This window comes from Pristis pectinata, chromosome 16 (genome assembly GCF_009764475.1).
Source record: "Pristis pectinata isolate sPriPec2 chromosome 16, sPriPec2.1.pri, whole genome shotgun sequence".
In the NCBI taxonomy this organism is placed as follows: Eukaryota; Metazoa; Chordata; class Chondrichthyes; order Rhinopristiformes; family Pristidae; genus Pristis; species Pristis pectinata.
In genome coordinates this window covers 7,982,504-8,007,446 of record NC_067420.1, presented here as the reverse complement: position 1 = coordinate 8,007,446, position 24,943 = coordinate 7,982,504, and the positions used below count along the sequence as shown (strand labels likewise).

General features: G+C 46.9%; 1 protein-coding gene across 4 annotated transcripts in view; it reads right to left on the bottom strand.

Moving 5' to 3' along the window:
• Positions 1–11,467: 11,467 nt before the first annotated feature.
• The window catches only part of LOC127579066 (tumor necrosis factor receptor superfamily member 5-like), a 26,203-nt gene continuing 12,727 nt past the window's right edge, over positions 11,468–24,943 (bottom strand). For 3 of the 4 annotated variants that reach the window (XM_052031704.1, XM_052031703.1, XM_052031701.1), the window contains exons 2-9: positions 23,574–23,658; positions 22,249–22,374; positions 21,818–21,967; positions 19,138–19,234; positions 17,794–17,849; positions 14,787–14,897; positions 12,952–12,989; positions 11,468–12,204 (exon numbers count right to left, since the gene is read on the bottom strand). In XM_052031704.1, coding sequence (XP_051887664.1) covers positions 12,082–12,204; positions 12,952–12,989; positions 14,787–14,897; positions 17,794–17,849; positions 19,138–19,234; positions 21,818–21,967; positions 22,249–22,366 — 693 coding nt within the window. In that variant the 5' untranslated portion in view covers positions 22,367–22,374; positions 23,574–23,658 and the 3' untranslated portion in view covers positions 11,468–12,081. The remainder of the gene's footprint in view (positions 12,205–12,951; positions 12,990–14,786; positions 14,898–17,793; positions 17,850–19,137; positions 19,235–21,817; positions 21,968–22,248; positions 22,375–23,573; positions 23,659–24,943) is intronic. The other variant, XM_052031702.1, reaches the window with a different exon arrangement.

The window sequence follows — 24,943 nt, the reverse complement described above, 5'->3', positions numbered from 1 at the left end:
ATGGCTTTTCAAAGTCAGGTGTTTTGAGCACCGGATGGTAGCATAAAATGGCTTTCAGCTTCTCAAATGCTTCTTGACAAGAATCTGTCCAAACAAACTACTCCCTTCTTCAGAAGATTAGTTAGGGGAAGAGCAATATCAACAAAATTTTTACAAAATTTTCGATAATATCCAACCATTCCCAAAAATCTTCTAACAGTCCTCGTACCTGTGGGAATAGGGAACTCCGATATTGCTTGAACTTCTGCCTGAACAGGAGCTTGCTTGCCTTGACCTACAACATAACCAAGATACGTCACAGTGGCACAACCAAATTCACTTTTAGCCAAGTTAACTGTAAGGTTAACCTTGGAAAGTCTTTCAAACAACCTTTCTAACGCAGAGATGTGATCTTCCCAAGTATCATTCCCAGTCACTAAGTCGTCAATGTAGGCATCTGTATGTTTTAACCCATGAATCACTGAATTAATCATTCTTTGAAATGTTGCCGGAGCATTTTTCATTCCAAATGGCAAAACATTGTATTCATACAATCCAGAAGGGGTTACAAAGGCTGAAATCTCCCTTCCTCTATCTGTTAATGGAACACACCAGTACCCTTTTAATAGGTCAATCTTTGTAAGAAATTTTGCCTTTCCCACTCTATCTATGCAATCATCCACCCTAGGAATAGGGTAAGCATCTGACTTTGTTACAGCATTCACTTTCCTTTAATCTGTGCAAAATCTAACAGTTCCATCAGGTTTAGGTACAATAACACAGGGCGAACTCCAGTTTGAAGTAGAATGTCTAATAATATCATTTTCCAACATGTATTTTATTTCCTGATCAACAAGTTTACTTTTTTCCACATTCATTCGATATGGGTGTTGTTTGATTGGTTTTGCATCCCCAACATCAACATCATGGGTAATTATCGATGTTCTGTTTGGAACATCTGGGAACAGATTTTTAAATTTTGAAATTAATTCTCTTATCTGTTGTTTTTGTGAAACTTGTAAATGGTCCAACTTCGTTTCAAGGTTCTCCAGGATACTTTGGTTTTTTAGTTTTGATGGAACAATATTTGGTCTAAATTGGCCTTCCTCAATATCAACATCAGGCATTCTAGAAACAACCTTTACATCATCCACCAAGGCCACAACTGAATCCCTCTCATAATAAGGCTTTAGCATGTTTACATGACAGAGTTGTGTTTTCTTGTGTCTATCTGGTGTTTTGATTATATATGTTAGATCAGTCACTTGAGATTCAATAACATAGGGTCCAGAAAAACGAGATTGCAATGGATTATTTTGGCTAGGGAAAAATACCAACACCTTTTGCCCCACTGCAAATGTCCTAGGCCGAGCACGTCTATCAAAATATGTCTTCATTCTTATCTGGCTGGTTTTTAAATTCTCTCTCGCTAGCTGGCAGACTCTTTCCAACCGAGTTTTAAATTTTTTGGACATGGGGAGGTCTCCATTTCCTCATTAACACTCCATTTTTGACATAATATCCACTTGTCACTTTCTCAATCTCCTCACATGAGAGTGCTTTTTCTTTCAATTCTGTCAACTCAGGGTCCTTTGTCTGTTCCACCATAAAATCCTTCCTCGACAAAGACAAATCTTTAAATTCAGGCTCACTATAAGGATGTTGATCCTCCAGTGAAGACAGAAAAGTCTCAGATAAGGCATCATAATTTTCTTCCTGTTTAGGACTGTCACAAGGAACCACATCAGACTGCACCGGACTGTCTGTCTTGGCTAATTCTCTAGCTCTAGCTCGAGTCACCGCACATGATGGGTAAACATCTGGATCATTCTCAGACTCATCAATCCTTGGTTTGGTCGTTAACCGTACCACAGGAACAATTTCTCCATCTGCAAGGTCATTTCCCAATAACAAAGAAACTCCTTCCACTGGTAACCTAGGTCTTATCCCTACCTCGACTGGTCCTTCTACGAATTTTGACTTTAAAATCACCCTGTGTAAAGGGACAGACATGGTGTCATCTGTAACGCCTCGCACTAGATTTACCTCACCAGTGTCACTTTCTTCACCAAAATTTAAAACACTGTCCAGCAAGAGAGATTGACTAGCCCCAGTAACTCTAAGAATTTTCACTGGCACCTGGGGTGACCCATCATTCAGTGAAACAAAACCCTCTGATACATAAGAACGGAATTCCTTCCTCACCTCCACCAACTTTTCAGCCTTTACCTCTTGCAAGGACTGATCTTTAACAGCATCTCCTAAACCTTTTTGATTTTTAATTGCCTGAAAGCAAGCATTGGGCACAGCTTCCTTCTTTTTCTTCAAAAGGGCACAATTAGATATCACATGGCCAGGTTTCCTACAGTAATAACAAGTATGCTCAACAGGTTTCTCCAGCACTGGCTTCTTTTCATCCTTTCCTTTTTGATTACCTCCCAATTTAATCTCCAGTTTACCTGGATTGTCCTTATAACTCTTTTGAAAGGTTTTAGGTTGTCCCCATTTGGATTTATGGGTTAAAGCATAAATGTCTGCCAACCTAGCAGTTTCTTGTAAAATTTCCACTCCCTTTTCATTTAAATATCTTGTTAATTCAGCTGGAACACATCTTTTAAAGTCTTCCACTAATATCAATTCTTTCAATTTATCAAAATCCCCATCTACATTTTTAGCCATGTACCATCGTTCAAAACATATTCTCTTTCCATTGGCAAATTCCATATAAGTCTGATCTGCAGATTTCCTCAAATCTCTGAATTTTTGTCTATAAGCCTCAGGGACCAATTCATAGGCCTTCAAAATAGCTTGTTTTACCTTGGTATAATCAGCTGCATCCTCAGCAGACAAAGCAGAATAAGCTTTTTGAGCTTTACCTTTAATCACACTCTGTACCATAAGAGCCCATCCTTTCCTTGGCCAGTTTGAACTCACAGCAACCTTTTCAAAATGTTGGAAATACTGATCAACCTGATCTTCTTCAAACGGAGGGACTAATCGAACCTCCCTACTGGCTGAAAAACCATCATCAGAATCAGATTCCACACTCTTTTGCATCATTTGTAAATCATGCTGCCTCTGTTTCTCCTTCTCCTCACTATCCAGCTCCATCCTCTTCAATTCCATCTGCTTCATTGCTAGATCAGCCTCTATCTTCATCTGAGTTAGCTCTCGTTCAGCCTCTATCTTTAACTGGGTTTGCTCTCATTCAGCCTCTAATTTCTTTTGTCCCAACTCGAACTTCAGTCGTGTTTGTTCTAACTCCATCTTTGCTATCTGCACCTGTGCCTCAGAAATTGCTATTTCACTGCCAGGAAACTGTTTTAACACTTCCTCCTCAAACACCTTCTTTTCCACATAATGGCCAGCTATCAGTCTCTGAATATCTGCCTTTCTCATAGACTGCTTTACTTCTGTAAGGTTTAGCCTTGTAGCAATCTTTATCAAATCATCCTTTTTCGCCACCTCCAATCCCTTTTGGGTTGGTGACTCCAAAAATGCCTTAATATCCATTGCTGCTGGTTTCCACACACACAAGCCAATTAAAAAGAATTTATCAGACCTCCCTCAAAAATCTTTGGATTGAATCCCGAACGAATCTCGTCAATCTGGGGAACGATCCCAGATGACACTCGTTAATCTTTGGATTGGATCCCGGACGAATCTCGTTAACCTTGGGAACTATCCCGGACGAACCCCCAATTTTGTCACGAACCAGCAACAAAAAAAACACACTGAGCATGATTTAGTGTTAAAAACTATTTTATTAATCACTACTTATGATAATACGTAAAATAAAAGTAAAAATGTTAGTATGTTAGAATTCAAAAATGTTAAACCTCGAACGTTAACCCCAAAACTAAACTCTTCGTGTGTGTGGGTGACAAAGTCCAAAACTCCCAGTTCCGGAATGGTTCTTAAAGTTCAGTTCCGCAAGCCATAAGGTGAAACATGAGCAAGGGCTTCTTCAACACCCACCGTTGTCTGAAGATAAGATGTAGATGTAGAAAAACATAGAGAGAGTACATACGAAATCCAAATGTTCCATGATGGAACCCAAACGACACTTCAGTGTTTACTCGGTAGTGACTTCCTCACCCCAAAAAGCATCCGAACCGTGGTCGTCCACACACAAATATCTGTTTCCTGCTACAGGTCAGCAACAAAGTGAACTCCACCGGATTACTTCCAACTTCCATACATGGGTTTCAGTGGCAAACACAGTTATTGTTTCTCATCCATCGATAGAGAAAACAAGCAGGCTGGTGTCTCTCTCCCTTCTCTCTCTCTCTCCTTCTTCTGACTTCTTCAACAACGTCATTACGTCCTTTACCTTCTATTGACGTAAGCACGCCCCACACACACATACACACACACTCTCTATCTTAAAGGGACTTTCACTGAGTCCGTAACACTTACATCGGTCTGCTATCTCACTACAGATTTGTTCCTCCAATTCTCTCTGACTATTGGGCGGTCTATAATACAACCCTATTAGTGTGGCCACACCTTTCCTATTCCTCGGTTCCACCCATGTGGCCTCTGTAGACAAGCCCTCCGGGCTGTCCTGTCTCCACACAGCTGTGATATTTTCCCTGACTAGTAACACCACTCCTCCCCCTTTCATCCGTCCCCCTCTATCACGCCTGAAACAACAGAACCCCGGAACATTAAGCTGCCAGTCCTGCCCCTCCTGCATCCAAGTCTCACTAATAGCAATGATGTCGTAATCCCACGTGCCAATCCACGCCCTAAACTCATCTACCTTACCTACAATATTTCTTGCATTGAAATAGATGCACCTGAGAACATTTCTATCACGTACAAACCTTTGATTTCTGTCGATATCTGCAGTCCTCGCATGACCATTCTCCTCCTCCACCTCACTATCTGCTCTAACACTCTGGTTCCCCTCCCCCTGCAAATCTAGTTTAAACCCCCCGGAGCAGCACTAGCAAACCTACCCACAAGAATGTTAGTCCCCCTCCAGTTCAGGTGCAAACCGTCCCATCGGAACAGGTCCCACCTTCCCTGGAACAAAGCCCAATGGTCTAGAAACATGAAGCCCTCCCTCCTGCACCAATTCCTTAGCCACGTATTTAGCTGCATAATCCTCCTATTTCTAGCCTCACTAGCTCGTGGCACAGGTAGCAATCCTGAGATTGCAACCTTGGAGGTCCTGTCCTTCAACTTTGCACCTAATTCTCTAAACTCTCTTTGCAGGACCTCCTCCTCTTTCCTATCCACGTCATTGGTCCCTACATGGACCACAACATCTGGCTGCTCACCCTCCCTCCCGAGAATATCAAGAACTCGATCCGAGATATCACTGTCCCTGACACCAGGGAGGCAACAGACCATCCGGGATTCTCAATCTCTCCCACAGAACCTCCTATCTGTCCCCCTAACTATCGAATCCCCTATCACTACTGCTCTCTTCTTCTTCCTCCTTCCTTTCTGAGCCGAGGGTCCCATCTCGGTGCAAAAGACGCGACAACTGCAACTTGTCCCTGGTAGGTCGTCCCCACCAGCAGTATCCAAAACAGTCTACTTATTGTTGATGGGAATGGCCACAGGGGTGTTCTGCTCTTTAGGTCTATACCCCTTCCCTTTCCTGACAGTCACCCAGCTACCTGCCTCCTGACTTTTAGGGTTTACTTGCACAGTCCTGAGTTAGGGTGTACTTGCACAGAGCTGAGTTTGTGGGGACATGTTCACCTTATAATTTACCATGTGCTCAGACTCAGAACCAGAGTTTCCAGGACTGAATGTTAATGGCGCCATCTGGCAGACGAGACTTGACTTTGTCCTCCAGCAGTCACGTCATTCCAGCATGACGGGTGTGGGTGACTGTCACAACGTGAATCCATTGTACAAATTCTCTGGGCATCTGGCATTCACCTTGAGGATCCCAGGCAACTTGCTGGCCTCATACAGTTCTACATTCTGCATTGTATCTCATAAGGCAAATGTGGGTCCAGTCAATCACCACTGTGCCATTGAGAAGCTCGCAACGTTGGCAAAGCTTCACACGTGCACTCATGATGCTCTTGACCCAAAGAAGAGATGAATTTGTCTCTTCTCAAGTAGATCAGGACAACCAATGCACCCATTTGTGCTTCATGCTACAAGGTATAGCCAATTCAACTGCCGTCTTCGTCCAGATTCCATGTACACAGTCCACTTTCATGGTGTAGTGATCATGAATGGCAATAATGTTTACTTTCAATCTCAATCTGTCCAACATTTACCCTTCCACTGACATCACTAAATATATTATAAGGTTGTTCACCTTTGTAGTTCCTTGCGCCCAGCCCCCACCCGGGCTAATAGTTACTACATTTTCTATCTTATAGCCTCAACCACACTTCAAAAGTGAAAAACAAGATGCTGGAGGAACTCAGCGGGTCAGGCAGCAACCGTGGAGGGAAATGGACAGTCGACGTTTTGGGTCGAGACCCTTCATCTGATCTCTCGACCCAAAATGCCAACTGTCCATTTCCCTACACGATTCCTCCAGCAATTTTTTTTTGCTCTAGATTCGAGCACCTGCAGTCGCTCATGTCCCCACACTTCAAAGGTACTTGTTCAGCTGTAAATGCCTTTGGGGCATACCAACAAGTCCTCTGGAAATGCTGTTCTTTCAGTTCTACAGAAACTTGACTCAAAGAATCAATGCCTTCAGGTATGGAGTGAGAAGACAGAAAGGAAACAATGCTCTAAAAATAATCATGGACATCTAAATTTAAAACAGGCATATCATCAATTCCATGATTCACCGTCCGAGCAAGTGAACTGGCTCGGCGGTCGGGTTGCGCGTCATCGAAGCAGCGAGGCCCAAGATGGCGTTGGGCCTTCGTCTTCCCCGAGCGACAGGGAGAACACACGCGCGGGAAAGGTTTGATGATGTAAGTATACGTCATTCCGTTTTCGGTGGGCGGGAACCGTTCCTCTTAAAAGGCCCGCGCAAGGCGGGTAAGTAAACCAGTTCTTGTTCTGAAACCCATCGACTAGTGTCTTGCTTTCACATCGCAGTAGCAGCCACTACATTGGTGACCCCGACGGTCCAAACAGATTTTGGACCCGCACAATGGACAACAACGCAGCAGCCAACACAGTGGCACTCAAGCTTCAACCAGGTTCGACCAATTCCACCTTCGGCAGATCACCTCCGACTCCACAAAGTACTACCATGTGGTCAGCTCTCTGGACCAGGAGACAGCCGCCCAGGTCGGAGACTTCATCCAGTCTCCTCCGGAGGAGGATATGTACCCACCCTTCAAAGACCTTCTGATTCAGACCTTCGGCCTCTCCCATCGCGAGCGCACCACCCGCCTGCTCCATCTCGATGGCCTGGGGAACAGATCCCCATCCGCCCTAATGAATGAGATGCTGGCATTGGCTGAGGGACACAAGCCCTGCCTAATGTTCGAACAGGCCTTCCTCGAACAACTACCCGATGACGTTCACCTGCTGTTGGTCGACACCGATTTCAGCAACCCACCTGAGGTAGCTGCCCAGGCAGATGTCCTCTGGAAGGCCAAACACAAGAGCGGTTCATCCATCAGCCAAATCGCCTGGCCGCGAGCCCAACGCCTGCCTAAACCAGTCCCAGCAACCAAGCGACCACACCCCAGAAACACAGATGACAACACTGGTGACCAGCTGTGTTTCTACCATCAGAGGTGGGGCGCGGAGGACCATCGACGCCACCCACCCTGCAAGTTTCAAGGAAGCGCCAGGGCCAGCCGCCGCTGATGGCTACGACAGCTGGCCACTGACACAGCCTCCTATTAATTTGGGACAAGCAGTCCGGGCGGCGTTTCCTCGTCGATACTGGAGCAGAGGTCAGTATTTTGCCCCCGACCGGCCGCGACACTCGTAACAGGCAACAAGGTCCTGTACTCAATGCCGCAAACGGCACAACAATACGGACTTTTGGTACCCGTACACTTCAATTACAATTCGGCGGCAGCCGTTTTACCTGGACCCTTACCCTTGCCACTGATGCCCAACCACTCCTAGGAGCCGATTTCCTTCAGGCCCACAACCTGTTAGTCGACCTGTGAGGGAAGCGGTTAGTGCACTCCAGAACTTTCCAAACCTACCCCCTCGGAGAAGCCAGCATACCAGCCCCGCGCCTGGCCTCCATTTCCCTGTCTGGCAACGAGTTCACCAAGCTCCTAGCCGAGTTCCCATCAGTTTTGGCACCTCAGTTTACAAATTCGATGCCCAAACATGGGGTGCGGCATCACATCATTACCACAGGGCCACCCCTTCACGCCTGAGTACGATGACTACCTCCAGACAAGCTCCGCCTGGCAAAGGAAGAGTTCCGTTGCCTGGAGGAGCTGGGGATCGTTCGCAGGTCAGACAGCCCCTGGGCCTCCCCCCTGCACATGGTCCCCAAAGCCACTGGCGGGTGGAGGCCCTGCGGTGACTACCGCAGGCTGAATGACACCACCACCCCGGACCGCTACCCCATCCCTCACATCCAGGACTTCACAGCAAACCTACATGGGGCCCGCATCTTCTCCAAGGTGGACCTCATTCAGGGATACCACCAAATCCTGGTCCACACGGATGACGTCCCCAAAACTGCGATTATCACCCCATTTGGCCTCTTCAAGTTCCTTCAAATGCCATTCGGCCTTAAGAACGCCGCACAGACTTTCCAGCGGCTGATGGACTTGGTAGGCCAAGACCTGGACTTCGTGTTCATTTACTTAGATGACATACTAATCGCCAGCCGTGACCATCAAGAACACCTTTCCCACCTCCACCAACTGTATTCCCGTCTCCGTGATTTCAGCCTCACGATCAACCCGGCCAAGTGCCAATTCGGACTTGATTCTATCGATTTCCTCGGCCACAAAATCACCAGCGGCGGAGCAACACCCCTATCCGCCAAGGTAGACGCTATCCACCATTTTGCCCGTCCCAACACGGTCAAAGGCCTGCAGGAATTCCTGGGGATGGTCAACTTTTACCATCGGTTCATCCCTGCAGCAGCCCGTATCATGCGCCCTTTGTTCTCACTGATGGCTGGTAAGGGCAAGGATATCGCCTGGAACGACGAGGCTGCGGCTGCCTTCGTTAAGGCCAAGGAAGCCCTGGCAGATGCCATGATGCTTGTACACCCTAGGACTGACGTCCCAACCGCCCTCACGGTGGATGCATCCGACACCGCAGTTGGTGGAGTACTGGAACAACTAATCGAAGGCCATTGGCAACCCTTGGCATTTTTCAGCAGGCACCTTACACCACCCGAACTGAAATACAGCGCTTTTGATCAGGAACTTCTAGTGTAGTACCTGGTGGTCCGGCATTTCCGGTACTCTTTATAAGGCAGGCCTTTCAGCGCTTTCACTGACCATAAGCCTTTGTTCTTTGCCTTCTCCAAAGTCTCTGATCCCTGGTCAGCTCGTCAGCAGAGACATTTGTCCTGCATTTCCGAATTCACAACAGATATCCAACATGTCTCTGGGAAGGACAATGTCGTTGCTGACGTACTTTCCAGACTGACCATCCACAGCCTGTCCCTGGGTGTCGACTACACGGCCCTGGCTGACGCACAGCAAGCTGACGACGAGCTGCCCAGCTACAGAACCGCGGTCTCGGGCCTGCAGCTCCGAGATTTCTTAGTCGGTCCAGGTCAGCAGACCCTCCTTTGCGATGTCGCAACAGGTCAGCGCCGCCCAATAGTTCCTGCAGCCTGGCGGAAACGTGTTTTCGACTCGGTACATGGGTTGGCGCACCCGTCCATCAGGTCAACTGTCCAACTGGTCGCCAGCAAGTTTGTCTGGCATGGCCTGCGCAAACAGGTCAGTGAGTGGGCCAGGACTTGTCCGCACTGCCAGACGTCAAAAATCCAACGACACACCAAGGTCCCGCCACAGCAGTTCGAGCCTACCCATAGAAGGTTCGACCACATCCACGTTGACCTCGTTGGTCCTCTGCCAGTTTCAAGAGGAGCCCGGTACCTCCTTACCATCGTGGACCAGTTCACGAGGTGACCAGAGGCAACCCCTCTATCCGACATCACGACTGATTCCTGCGCCCGGACGCTGCTCACAACTTGGATCTCACATTTTGGTGTTCCGGCCCACATCACTTCAGACAGGGGCACCCAGTTTACCTCCAGCCTCTGGTCTGCATTAGCGAACATGCTGGGGACGCAGCTACACACCACCACAGCCTACCACCCTCAATCAAACGGGTTAGTGGAACGTTTCCACCGCCATCTAAAATCAGACTTGATGGCCCGCCTGAAGGGTCCTAACTGGGTCGATGAACTGCCTTGGGTCCTGCTCGGCATATGCACTGCCCCTAAGGAAGACCTCCATGCTTCGTCAGCTGAACTCGTGTATGGGGCGCCCCTGGTCGTCCCAGGGGATTTCATACCCGCCCTTCGGGGCCAAGAGGAACAGCCTACGGCAGTCCTGCAAAGACTGCGCGAGAGGCTCAGCAACTTGGCGCCGATTCTCACTTCGCGGCATGGTCGAGCCCCATCCTGTGAGCCCAAGGAACTACGAGACTGTAAGTTCGTTTTCGTTCGCAGGGGCACACCTCAGGCACTGTTGCAACGACCATATGAGGGGCCATTCCGGGTCATCAGGAATAATGGGTCCACCTTTATTTTGGACTTTGGGGGCAAGGAAGAGGTCTTCACGACGGACTGCCTCAAACCGGCCCACTTAGATCTACAACAACTGGTCGAGGTTCCAGCACTGCGATGCAGAGGCTGACCTCCTAAGCAACGGCTAACACAGCCCGCAGACCTTGGGGACTGTATTGTTGGTTCTGGGAGGGGGGGGGGGGGGGGGGGGGGGGGGGTTGTGTAGTGACTCACCGTCCGAGCAAGCGAACTGGCTCGGCGGTCAGGTCACGTGTCGTCGGAGCGGTGAGGCCCAAGCTGGCATTGGGCCTTCGTCTTCCCTGAGCGACAGGGAGAACCCACGCGTGGGAAAGGTTTGATGACGTAGCGTATACGTCATTCCATTTTCGGTGGGCGGGAACCGTTCCTCTTAAAAGGCCCGCGCAAGGCGGGAAAATAAACCAGTTTGTGTTCTGAAACCCATCGACTAGTGTCTTGTTTTCACATCGCAGTAGCAGCCGCTACAGAATCATTCATTTGAATGGGATTGGCCAGTTTCACAATGCACCCGTCAGCATAACAAATACAGAGTTCACTCCTCAGGATTGTGTTACCTCAGCAATGGAACACTACAGACCACCTCTTGCACCACCATGGACTTGTCTCTGATTGTGTTTTGATTGCACTAAGCTCTCGTTTTTTTTTCCTCTCTCTTCACTGTCTTGTGTAATTTATCTATAATTTATATCCTGTGTGTCGTCTGTACCTGATGCTGCTGCAAGCAAGTTTTTAGTTGTACCTGTACCTCACTGTACTTGTGCACATGACAATAAACTTGACTTGACTTAACACAGGTCTTAGTTTTTTTACAACTCCACATTTATTATAAACTATAACTGTACATTTATAACAATATACATAGGCCAGCAGGAGAATACAGTGACCAGGGACAGTGGGGCGACAGTGGAAGAGGGGAGAGAGTGAGGGCAAGGAAGGAAATGGCCTGCATGTCCAATTATGTTCCCAATAGATTATTTACACAGGCAAGCTCCACAGAAGTAATTCAACTGCTCTTACATCCACAGATACTTATTTGCCTTGAAGCAGCGCATTTGGAGGAATGGTAGAAAGGAATGTTCCTCTGCAGTGAACCAGTTGCAACGTCTTGGATCTGAAAAGTTTTTGTCTCCACGTGAAGGTAGAAATAAATCTGTGTGCTGCAATTCAAGCAGCTGTGTATGTGCTCTGTCACCGCACACACTGATTCAATCATTCACTGCCACCGCACCACGGCCAGATGCAGCACAGAAAGGTGAGGCTGACTGTGGCAGCTGTTCCACACCAGCATTAAAATGTCAGGATTAATAAGTTCACAGCTGGAGGTCAACTCGGTTCAAAGGCCAGAGCAGACTGTTGCCGGAGTCGGGAGAAATGGCAGCAAACACTAAGGCGTCAGCGTCATTGCAATGTTCACTGCCTACTGCTGCCCTTAATCCTCCAGCCATTTACACGGGCAGAAGCTCAGTCATCATCTCCGGGCTCTTGTCTTCATCTCCAGCTGTGGCCAATATCCTCCCGTTCTCGGTCAGCTCCTGGATTGGCTTTTTAGTGGTCTCTGCGCATTTCAGCTGAAAATGTAAAACCCTGGATCAGATTATCGAAAGGCAGAACAGTTTCCCTTTCCTTGTTATGGTTTGCATCAGTGGTGATCTACCCTCCAGTTAAGGCCCACAGGTCAGTCCGTGCTGCTGGTTGGACCACCATTTGGCTACCGTGTCACCAGGCCAGGGAGATCATCAGGCAGACAGTGCCCCCATCCCCCCCACTGCCCCCCCTTGGTCCTTACCCAGGTCGGCACTGACCCGGACCCCCTGAGCGCCTTTGGTGACGCCCTTCCCCGAATCACCACCGCTGACCCCTTCCGTGGCCGTAATCCGTGACCCACCCCACAGCCCCGATCATCAGCGGTTCCCTCTCCAAGTCACCATATGGCCCCCCCTTCGCCGATTGATGATCCCTCTCCTCATGGTCGGTGGCTCCCTCCAGATCACTATCAATGACTCTGATGGCCCAAAACCTCCCTTAACTGAAGTCAGTGAAACCGTCCCAACCCCTGTTCACTGCCACTAACTCCCTCCTTTCATCTACATTGACCCTTGTCATCAGCAGTGTCCACTTGCCTGATCTCCATGTGGCTGCCTCCCCTGAGCATCAGTGACACCCTCCCCTGATCACCACCAGTGAACCCCCTCCCCTCAATAAGAGTGAACTCTTCCCCAAATCATCATCAGAGGTCTCTCCCCAGTTCAGTGCCAAATCTCCAGCATGAGACGTAAGCTGGCCTGATGTACTGGTTTGTTCGTTACACAACTTACCAGCCTGGTAAAGGTAATCCATGCCTTAGTCCGATTCTCTGAAAGAAATAAACAAAATGCAATCAGTCAGGATGTATAACCTGCACCCAGCAATGCCCTGTCCTGAAGGAACGTAGACACAGGTGATGACTGAATCTTCTGACACACTTGAAAAGAACCTTCATGTATCTCCAGTGGGCATGGATCGACAAAATGTAAATCACAGAAAGAGCTGACATCCTGACTGGGGCACCGATGGGGCCCCAGAAATAGAACAGAGCCAGCCAATGTGACTTTGGCGGCACTGGAAGTTGTGCAGGACACAGGGAGAGTTCAACTAGTGCCAGGGAGGCAGATGGAGCCAAAGGATTGGTTGGCTGACATCTGGAATACATTATGGCAATCTCATCCAAAACAGTCACAGGATGAAGCTGAAAGTTGCATTCCTGATGCTGACCTGAGGTTGGGAGAAGGAAAAGGGTCAGATCAGACCACAGGGAATTTTGCCCCAATTCTAACTGGCTAATTGGATATACAATTGGCTTGATGGTAGAAAGCAGAGGGTGATAGTGGAAGGATGTGTCTCAGAATGGAGGCCCGTGACAAGTGGTGTACCTCAGGTGTCAACACTGGACCCATTGTTGTTCATTATCTATATCAACGATTTGGATAAGAATGTACGAGGCATAGTTAGTAAGTTTGTAGATGACACCAAGCTAGGTGGTATAGTGGACATTGAAGAAGATTATCAAAAATTACTGGGGGATCTTGACCAGCTGAGTAAGTGGGCCGAAGAACGGGAAATGGAATTTAATTCGGATAAGTGTAAGGTGTTGCATTTTGGAAAGTCAAATCCAGGTAGGACTTTCACAGTGAATGGCAGGGCCCTGGGGAGTGCTGCAGCACAGAGGGACCTTGGAGAACAAGTACATGGTTCACTGAAAGTGGAGTCACAGGGTGGTGAAGAAGGTTGTTGGCACGCTGGCCTTCATAAGTCAGGTTATTGAATATAAAAGTTGGGAGGTCATGGTGCGGTTGTACAGGACGTTGGTGAGGCTGCACTTGGAGTATTGTGTTCAGTTTTGGTTGCCCTGCTGTAGGAAAGATGTTATTAAACTAGAAAAAGTGGAGAAAAGATTTACATGGATGTTGCCAGGACTTGAGGGACTGAGTTATAGGGAGAGGTTGGACAGGCTGGGACTTTATTCCTTAGAGCGTAGGAGACTGAGGGGTGATCTTATGGAGGTGTATAAAATCATGAGGGGCATAGATAGGGTGAATGTACTCAGTCTTTTCCCCAGGGATGGGTATCAAGAACTAGAGGCATAGGTTTAAGGTGAGAGGGGAAAGATTTAAGAGGAACTTGAGGGTAACTTTTTTTTTTACACAAAAGGTGGTATGTGTGTGGAATCAGCTGCAAGAGGAAGTGGTTGAGGCGGGTACAATAACAACTTCTAAAAGACAGTTTGACAGGTACATGGGTTGGAAAGCTTATGGGCCAAACGCTGGCAGATGGGACTAGCTTGGATGGGGCATCTTGGTCAGCATGGACCAGTTGGGCCGAAGGGCCTGTTTCCATGCTGTATGACTCTAACTATCGTGTATCCAATTTGGGAATCTTTGACAGGACAGTCTAACAGGAGCTTTTATTTTGTACATACTCCCTGCTGTGCCTGAACTGGCAATGTTCAACTGGGCATTCACTCTATCTGTGCTGTGATTGAACTGGGGTGTTTAATACCATGAACACCCAAAATGGAGTGAATTTCCCAAGTCGAACATGCTTCATCATGACAAGTGTAACATGTAGAAAATGGGTTAAAAAATAGGCACAATGAAATGCTTTAACTACTCACCTTGATTATATCCTGAGTAGATGAAGAAGGATAACAAGATGACAGTAAGTACTGCGCTAAGGAGTACGATGACCACAACCAATCCCACCTTGGATGGAGGTTCCGGTGTCCCTGCAAACAAACAGAATAATCAGCAATAAATAATCAGGCATCTGTAACAAATTCCGATTCCTTGAAAAGTTTGTCTGTGGGATGGATGGGTAATTAAGAAAATTCTGCTAGAAACTATACTTGGTGACTGGGAGAGCACACCAGTTTACCTTCCTTCTACTCTCTGCCCCTTGATGTGAACGATCGATGTTCTGGTGCGCGACAAGCTGGCAGGTTACGTGGGCATCCACCTCAGAGCTCGACCATCCTGTCTCACGGATTGGGGCTGAAGAACCTACTATCTGAGAATGGCTGGCACCATCCTACCTCACCGAGAGGGAGACAGGAGGTCCCATCCGCTGGCAAACTACACCCACTGGTGCGTGATGACAGAATTCACCATGAGGAACAGACTGATTTGGAAAGACATCAGACCTCGCCACCTGTTGTCTGTATAGTGTAGTGTTACACCAGGACTCTGCAACAGGCTAACAATATCAAAGGGCCCCATATGGCAACTCAAAGTTTGATGTTTGAGCCTTGGTTTTACTTTAATTAGGTTTGGGTCTATTGGACCCACTTAAATCATTACATCCAGTGCAGAGGATAGAGTGCAGGCATTTTCAGAATCACATGATCTGCTAAGCATCCATTGGACCACAGCTAGGGAGCCTGATGACCTGCCAGTAAATAGCTCAGAAGGAAGATGCTCAGGATTGAGAAATGAGGCAAAATAATCTAGTCTGTTAACTCAGTTTTCCCACCGTATTATCCTCCAAGGTCCCAGGTTTACACAACACTGGGAGACCAGGGCCAACTTTTGCATTGAGTAGCAAAACTCTAAAAATACATGACAACTCCACACGTGCCCTACACAGATCTCCTAATGGAAACTTCGGGGACAGAGCCGGCTGCAATCTCAGTGATGAGGCACCCATCAGATGAAGGGCCAGAGCAAGACCTACCCATGAAACTACTGAAAAACAGCAAAGCTACACCCTGGCTCATCCAACCGTCAAAGGTGTCACTGTGTAAAAGTGCTTATGAACGTTTTTACCTTTTGGAAACATTCTTATGTCTTAATAATTTGATTACTTTTAGTAGGTTTTGAATAAGTAAAATATAAAAACATTCAATTAAACACAAACAATTAAAAACCCTAAAGATACAAACACATTAATTCCCTTACAACTATTTGCTGCATTGAAACTATTGCAAACTCCCTGCATCAAACTGCACACAGTGCCATTTCCTGCAGGTTCCCTGAGTTGGTGCTGGGGATTGCCTCATCTCTGCTCTGTGCTGGGGAGTCCAGGACCAGTCGTAGGTCAGCTCCCCTGCAAAATGCCTGCAGTTCAAGAAGGGAAACAGAGATAATCCTGGGAACTACAGACCGGTGAGTCTCACGTAAGTGGTAGGGAAATTAATGGAGAGGATTCTTAAGGATAGGATTGATGAGCATTTTGGAAAACCATAGCCTAATTAGGGACAGTCAGCATGGCTTTGTGCTGGGCAAGTCGTGCCTTATTAACTTGATAGAGTTTTTTGACGAGGTGCCGAGGGTGATTGATGAAGGCCGAGCTGCGGATGTTGTCTACATGGATTTTAGTAAAGCGTTTGACGAGGTCCCTCATGGGAGGCTCATCCAGAAGATTAAGATGCATGGGATCCATGGTGAATAGGCCATTTGGATTCAGAACAGGCTTGCCCGTAGAAGACAGAGGGTAGTGGTCGAGGGGACTTATTCCAGCTGGAGGTCCTTGTGTTCCTCAGGGATCCGTACTGGGACCTCTGCTGTTTGTGATGTATATAAATGACCTGGATGAAAATGTACATGGGCAGGTTGGTAAATTTGCAGATGATATGAAGATTTGTGGTGTTGTGGATAGCGCAGAAGACTGGCAAAGGATACAGCGGGATATAGGTCAGTTGCAGATATGGGCGGAGAAATGGCAGATGGAGTTCAGCCCAGCCAAATGTGAAGTGTTGCACCTTGGGAGATCAAATGTAAAGAGACAGTACACTGTTAATGGCAAGACCCTTAATAGTGTTGATGAGCAGAGGGATCTTGGGGTCCAAGTTCATAGCTCCCTGAAAGTGGCTACACAGGTTGATAGGGCAGTAAAGAAGGTGTGTGGCATGTTTGCCTTCATTAATCGAGGCATTGAGTTCAAGGGTCAGGAAGTTATGCTGCAGCTTTATAAAACTTTAGTTAGGCCGCATCTGGAGTATTGCATTCAGTTCTGGTCGTCCCCATTATAGGAAGGATATCAAGGCTTTAGAGAGGGAGCAGAAGAGGTTTACCAAGATGCTGCCTGGATTAGAGGGCATGTGCTATGAGGATAGGTTGGACAAACTTGGGTTGTTTTCTCTGGAGCGGTGGAGGCTGTGGGGAGATCTGATAGAGGTTTATAAGATTATGAGAGGCATAGATACAGTCGGTATCTTTTCCCAAGGGTTGAAATGAAGGGCATGCATTTAAGGTGATGGGGGGGGTAAATTCAAAGGATATGTGCGGGGTAAGGTTTTTTTTTGTTTTCTTTTACACAGAGTGATGGGTGCATGGAATACACTGCCAGGGGTGGTGGTGGAGGCAGATACAGTGGAGGCGGTTAAGAGGTCCTTAGACAGGCACATGAAAATGCAGAGAATGGAGGGATATGGACCACGTGCAGGCAGAAGGGATTAGGTATCATTAGCTTAATTAGTTCGGCACAACATTGTGGGCCGAAGGGCCTGTTCCTGTGCTGTACTGTTCTATGGTCGATGTTCCATGAATCAGTTACAACTGATGGTAATGAATTTCCCTTTTTTAACGGAGCTTTTTAAAACAGAGTGGGGAGGCTGCTAACACTTTTAATGTTGGAAAAATTGTGCAATTGAATTTCTAAATCAAAATCTCTGAAGTGGAACTTACCACATTCCACATCCTTTGTTGTTGTCCCATTCACCAACATCTGGAGGGATCCACAACTAAAGGCAAGAGACAGGAAATATTTTTGTTATTTTTCTCCCCTTCACTGAGAACCCCTGCCTCACGTACAACTGTCCAGCTACCAGCAGGTTGGATTGGTGATCAGGCAGCTCAAGATGTGTTGCAGTATGAATAGTCCTTCACATCTGGCCAAAGGTGGTACATTAGCTACAGAGCACTGGAAGGATCAGTCCTGAACCTTGTCACAAGAACATTCAGTATAGTTCGGGAAGAGAAAAGCTCATGTGGCTCAGTGATGTTCACCCCTCTCCTATCCCACGGAAACAGATTCCCCGACACCAAACTCTCCATTTGAAACATCGTCCTGTTTCACCCAACATTCTATCAATGGTTAGCCTTCCAATACCCAAGTTATCTTATGGAAACTTCCCTTTTTAATATCCATACTCATTCCCTTCATTCAGATGCTTCCTCTAAAACATCCTCCACTGATATCGGAGCCCTCCGATTGAAATATGGCCCATTAATACTCAAACTCACCCATCAAAGTTTAACAATCTAATCCCTCTGCTCCCAAATCATATCTCTTACATTCAAATTCATGCAGTAAAATTCACTCCTTAAATATCCTACCAACTAAAAACCATTGTTGTAGTCCACCAGATGTCATTAAAAATTACTCTTTTAGTACTCTTTGCCATTACAGCATTTCCCTCCATTATCTAAGAATTCATTAAAATTGAACTGACTCCTGCTTTAACTCTCCTGTTACAGAAAACAATACAATTGAACATTGTGAGAAAGCAAAAAAATTAAATAGCTCATACACTGTGAACATTCTTTCCAGCTGATATCACTAGGAACATGCCTGATAGTAAGACACAAGAGATTCTGTGGATGCTGGAATCTGGAGCAACACACACAAAATGCTGGGGGAACCCAGCAGGTCAGGCAGCATCTATGGAGGGAAATAAACAGCTGGCGTTCTGGGTCGAACCCTTCATAGGTCCTGATGAAGGGTCCCGACCCGAAACATCTGCTGTTTATTTCCCTCCATAGATGCTGCCTGACCTGCTGAGTTCCTCCAGCATTTTGTGTGTGACGCCTGATACTAATCTCTCTCCTTTCTTCCCCTTTCCCTGCACTGGCACACAAAACAAAATCTCCTTCCTTGGCTGAGATCAGCAAACCTAGCACAGATTTCCGTTTTGTACATCTACGCTCAGCAGCATCTTTATCGACGTGCTTTTGATAATTCTATGTTAAACTACATCTGAGATTGTGTCAGTATTATATTTGGGAAATTTCATTCAATGCCAGACTTACTCGCTCCATTTCCTACAGGCTTCCAGGTTGGAAGATACATTTGAGTAGTATCCAGCCTCACATATCTCACACACGGGTACTGTGAAATTCCCACCTTCTGGGAAAAAGAAAAGTGTGATTTTAAATTATGTTCCACGTACTTTATTTGCAAAGTGCTTAGAAAGAATTCAATACACTGCAGCAAAAACTTGCCATTTATGTTTTTATTCTGTCAAACCATCCCAAGGCACTTCACAATCAAATAAAAATTTACATGAATCTTAAGAAGGAGAAATATCCCCAGACAGGTGACTGATTGGTGAAAGTTAACTTTTAAAGAATATTTTAAAAGAGAAGGAGCAAGATGAAGAAATGAAAGGAATTTGAGAGATAACGGCTTAAGGTATTTCTTCCATTGATGAGTGAAGAGAGCAAGAGGTACACAGGACAGATTTGTGGGAACACTGGGTTCTTAGAACATCGTAGGACTGAATGCCACTGAAATGAGAAGCTTTTATATGGGTATAACACTTGTGTTATATGTAATTAATGATCATTGCTGTTTAAGTCTGTAATACTTAAAGGATTTTGCCCTGCAGCTCATCTGAGCTGCAACATTGTTCAGCATGGAACTTGTCAGAAGTTGTCTGCTTCTCTGAAAAAAGCCACAGGAAGAAAATGCTGTCCTGAGTTTGTTTAATTTAATAAAGTACCCTCAGTGTTGGTTTAAATGAGCAACTATTTTTCCAGGATCTTGGAGATACTGAGATACGGTGTCAGAAGTGCCGATTGTTGAAACTATGAGATTTAGAAGCTGTGCCCAAATTGGAATACCAGACATCAGGAGTGATCCCTTCCAATTGGGATAACGTGGATGTGCACAGAGCGAGAGAGTGAGCAAGCAAGAGAGAGAGAGGGAGAGGGAGGGAGGGAGGGAGAGGGAAGGGGGGAGAAGAGAGAGGGAAGGGGGGGGACGAGAGAGGGAAGGGGGGGGGAAGAGAGAGGGAAGGGGGGGAAAGAGGGAAGGGGGAAAGAGAGAGGGAAGGGGGGAAGAGAGAGGGAAGGGGGGAAGAGAGAGGGAAGGGGGGAAGAGAGAGGGAAGGGGGGAAAGAGAGAGGGAAGGGGGGAAAGAGAGAGGGAAGGGGGGGAGAGGGAAGGGGGAAAGGAGAGGGAAGGGGGGAAGGGAGAGGGAAGGGGGGAAGGGAGAGGGAAGGGGGGAAGGGAGAGGGAGAGGGAGAGGGAGAGCTCAGAGATAATAAACAATAGAACAAATGGAGAAGCCGGAGCCACTGGATTTCAAGGCAATTAATTTGTCCAAGGTTTGGATGGGTGGAAGGTAAAGTTCACCAGGTGTTGAGCCAGAGTAGAGGTGTTATTGTTCCACATTGGTCACAAGAAGGAATATGGATTTCGACAGAGTAGACTAATGAAACATCCCACCTCTGCTGCGAGTATCACAGTGCAGCAAATGGGAAGAGTTACACTGTGACAGGATCATGAAGATTGCTTCAGTGCAAATAATGATGAAGATCAGATATCCTTTACAGAGCAGGGGAACTGGAAGGGAAATATCCCCAGAGGTGGACAACAGGAAGCAGCCGGTCGTACTCCCTCCAAGGTATGTTCCTGTGGCTCTCAAGGAAAACCTAAAGCTGGGAGAGACTGCCCAAGGCAGTGACAATCACTCAGTAGGTCCCCCTACCCCAAGTACCCAGCTTGGTGTGTCGAGAAGTCAAGTGACAAGCTGAGGCTCTGCCTGGACACGAGAGACCTTAATGGAGCTCTGACGAGGAGCCACTGGCCCATGAGGACAGTAGGAGAAGTTGACCTGAGCAGTGCAAGGATTTTCAGTGGGCTGGGTGTAAAGAACGGGCTCTGATAAATGGGGATTGACGAGGAGAGCTCATATTTAACCTGTTTCTACACACCACTCGGTAGATAACATTGGGGTGGAACATCACTCGGAATCAACACAGTCCCGACGGATTTCAGCAAAGGCTGGAGGCTTAACCTGGTGTGAGTGGGGGTGAAGACCACAGCAGATGACCTGGTGGTCTTTGGAGAAGGAGCAACAGTGGAAGCAGCAGAGTTGGAGAATGACCCAATGCTGAGAGCCCTGAGGAGCAGATTCAGGGAAGAGCAGCTGAAGGTGAGCAGGTAAAGGTTGAAGTTCAAGGGGAAGGAAGTCTCCTTCATGGGTCACGTGGTCTCCAGAGACAGACTGAAGGCAGATCCAGTCAAAGCCAAGGCAGAGAAGGAGGTGCCAAGCCTGAAGGGTGTTGCAAGAGTACAACGCTTTCTGAGCTTATCAACCATCTGAGCAGGCTCAAATTACCAACATTTTTTCTGGTAAATTAGACATAAATACTAAGACAGAAGGATTTGAACACGATGAGAAGTTCAGATTTTCAATATGAGTCAAATGTGGTTAAGTGATTCTGGAGGTGATGTGTAAACGGACTGGTGCAGGGTTTCAGATAAGCTCAAGTGCATGAAGCTATAAAAAAATCAAAAAATTATCATTTTGGCACAATGGCCTTTTTCTCATTGCTAAAAACTTGAGATCATTTAATTCACAAAACCATGACTCGATCTAGTGGGGAATAGTCTGTTAATGCTCTGATTCTGTTGAAGACCCACTGCACCTGATGACTTCTCCTTGTGTGTTCTAGAAGTGATGGAGCAGTGATGGGAGACTTACGTTCTTTGTACACAACTCCGTACCCAGGTTCACAGACGCTGTTCCCTTCACAGATCTCACAGTCCTTATTGAGACAGTGCTTCCCAACCTGGCACTGACAGATTGTGTCACTGGTACTGGTACCAGCCTTTTCTACCACAAATCCTCCATCTACACAAAGAGAAGCAGAGAATTAGAGGTGGCAGCACACCACTTGCCCATTTGCTACAACAGAGGAAGGACTATAATGGATTATTAAGAAACAACACTTTCATAAAGTATTGGGTCAAGTAGTTTTCGTTTTTAAACAAACGTGCTCTCCGCTCATTTTAAATAAAATGACAACATTGTAAAAGTGGTTCTCTTCATGAAGCAGTCGGCCAAGTACTTTTAATTGAAAATTAACCAACACTCCCTAATCAATTAGACACGCAGCAATAATTGATACTCACTATTGTTACAGACTTTCTGCAGATGGCAATGTTCCAGTTTGTTCCAATCTGACTGATAACGATCAGGGCCACAAGGCTGACATTTCGAGTCATTTTTCTCGCTGCATTCGCTGCTCATGTACGTGCCTGCAAACAACAAAGGTTTGACCCTCTCAGCACAGAAAATGCACTCGGTATTTTGGATAAACCTTTATTATCCTGTCTTTGGTTTAGTCACCAACATTGGCAAGTGAACTGATTCAGAGCTCAGAAATCTCCACCTGTAGCCTTAACACAACAGACTTCTCCCTAGGTCAACAGTTAGCCACACTATCTACCACGCTCCTGATCCATATGGATCCACAGTCTTGTTTACAGACAGTGGCAGGGCAGTGAAATTGTGCTTTGATGCCCTTGGATTGGCAAGAATCCCTCTCCTGACTGAAAAATGCAGGACTGGGCTTACCTTACATGTCTCTGGTGCTCCAGTGAGTGTGTCTGCATTATGATATTAAGGTGGGTAGATGGAAGTGATTTGCAGATAGACCTGATTTGCAGATAGACCAGAATTTAGTATGCATGGCAGAACAGGCTTGAGGGGCCGAATGGCCTACTCCTGGTCCTAAAGCTCAGGCCCCGAGTTCAACTATTTGCTTCGTTGAGCACCTTTGTTTCATCCGCCATGCCAGCCGGGATCTCCCAGTGGCCAGCCATTTTAATTCCACTTCCCATTCTACAGTGACATGTCTGCCCCCGGCTTCCTCCACTGCCAGGTCAAGGCCAAATGCAAATTAGAGGAACAGCACCTCATATTCCGCCTGGGCAGTCTCCAACCCGACGGCATGAACAATGAATTCTCAACCTTCTGGTAACCACTCCCGCCCTGTCCCCTTTCCCCCATTTTTATTTTCTCTCTTCCTCCTGATCCAACTGGCCCCCATCACCCTATGGCTTTCCCCTCCCACCACCCTGTCCATCTGCCCATCGCCCACACATTCCTCCCACCGGTTCCCCTCCCCACCTCCCTCCCTTTATTCCACGCTCCACCGTCCTCTCCTATCAGATTCCATTATCTTCAGCCTTTTGTCACTTCCACCTACCACCTCCCAGCTTCTGACATTCTTCCCACTCTCTCCTCTCCCTCAACTGCCTATCATCTGCCAGCTCTTGCTCCAGCCCTTTCCCCCACCTTTTTATACCGCCGTCTCCCCTCTTCCTTTCCAGTCCAAATGAAGGGTTTTGACCTGAAACATCAACTGTCCATTTCCCTCCATAGGTGCTGCCTGACCTGCTGAGTTCCTCTAGTGCTTGGTGTGTTGCTTCAGCTGCTTAATATCATTACTCACCAGGCGGACACAAACGGCAGCACTTGCCAAATTTTGCGTATTCAGAGACAGGGTTGCAGGTGATGCTTGAGACGTGTTGACAACACTGAAAAAGAAACACAGGCATTAAAGGAAAATTGAATCTGTATCAATGTTCCAGTCAGCTCCACACTGACAGCTAGCCATATCTCCTTGGATAGGCAACAAAGTAATCCCCAAAACCTGTCCCAAACAGCAACCCGCTTTGTCTTGGTGCAAAATTATGTTTGCTAACACTCTTAAAAGTCATAGTCAAAGTGGGGTTTATTCTCATATGCACAATTACATGTACGCACAGGTGCAATGAAAAACTTACTTGCGGCAGTGTCAGGCACATAGTATCTGATACACAATATTCACAAGAAAAACATAAATTAAACATAAATTATACAAAATTATACAAGAAAGAACATAATTAGAACAAAAAAACAAAGATCATTGTAGTGCAAAGTGGTCATAGTGTTGCTGTACTGAAGAAGTGATTAGGGTTGTGCAGGTTGGTTCAAGAACCGAATGGTTGAAGGGAAGTAGCTGTTCTTGAACCTGGTGGTGTGGGACTTCAGGCATCTGCACCTCCTGCCCGATGGGAGCTGTGAGAAGATGGCATGGCCCGGATGGTGGGGGTCTTTGATGATGGATGCTGCCTTCTTGAGGCAGTGCCTCATGTAGAAACTACCGATGGCGGGGAGGGATGTGCCTGTGATGTATTGGGCTGAGTCCACTACTCTCTGCAGCCTCTTACATTCTAGTGCATTCAAATTGCTGTACCAGACCATGATGCAACCAGTCAAGATACTTTCAATGGTACATCTGTAGAAGTTTGTTAGAGTGTTTGACGACATGCTGAACCTCCTTAACCTTCTAAGAAATTAAAAACGCTTGCATGCATTCCTTGTGATTGCTTCTATGCGCTGGGCCCAGGACAGGTCATCCGATATGTTAACACTTGGGAACTTAAAGCTGCTGACCCTATAAAGTGGAATGGTTGGTTAGGTTAGGCTACATAAATGAACAAGTTGTCATTATTGTCAGGGGCACCAGTTGGAACCAAATCTTTGTCAACCGACAGGTTTGTTGAATTTCCCAAGACATTGCCGATTCTGGCCTAGAAGTTCATTGGCACTGGGGATGGGGCAGGTTCACTAAAGGGTCTGAGACTTGGGTGCTGGGCACCAATGAGTGGCCTTTACACTCTTCCCTCTGTGTGCTACGCCAATGCAGAGCCTGAAAAGGAAGGTCACAAAAACCAGGGTCAAGTCAGGACTGTCACAAGGGACAAAGGTTCAGGGGGTCAGGGATCAACTCAGGAGTTGAATTGGGATCAAGCTGGGGGACATCACCTCAATTCTGTG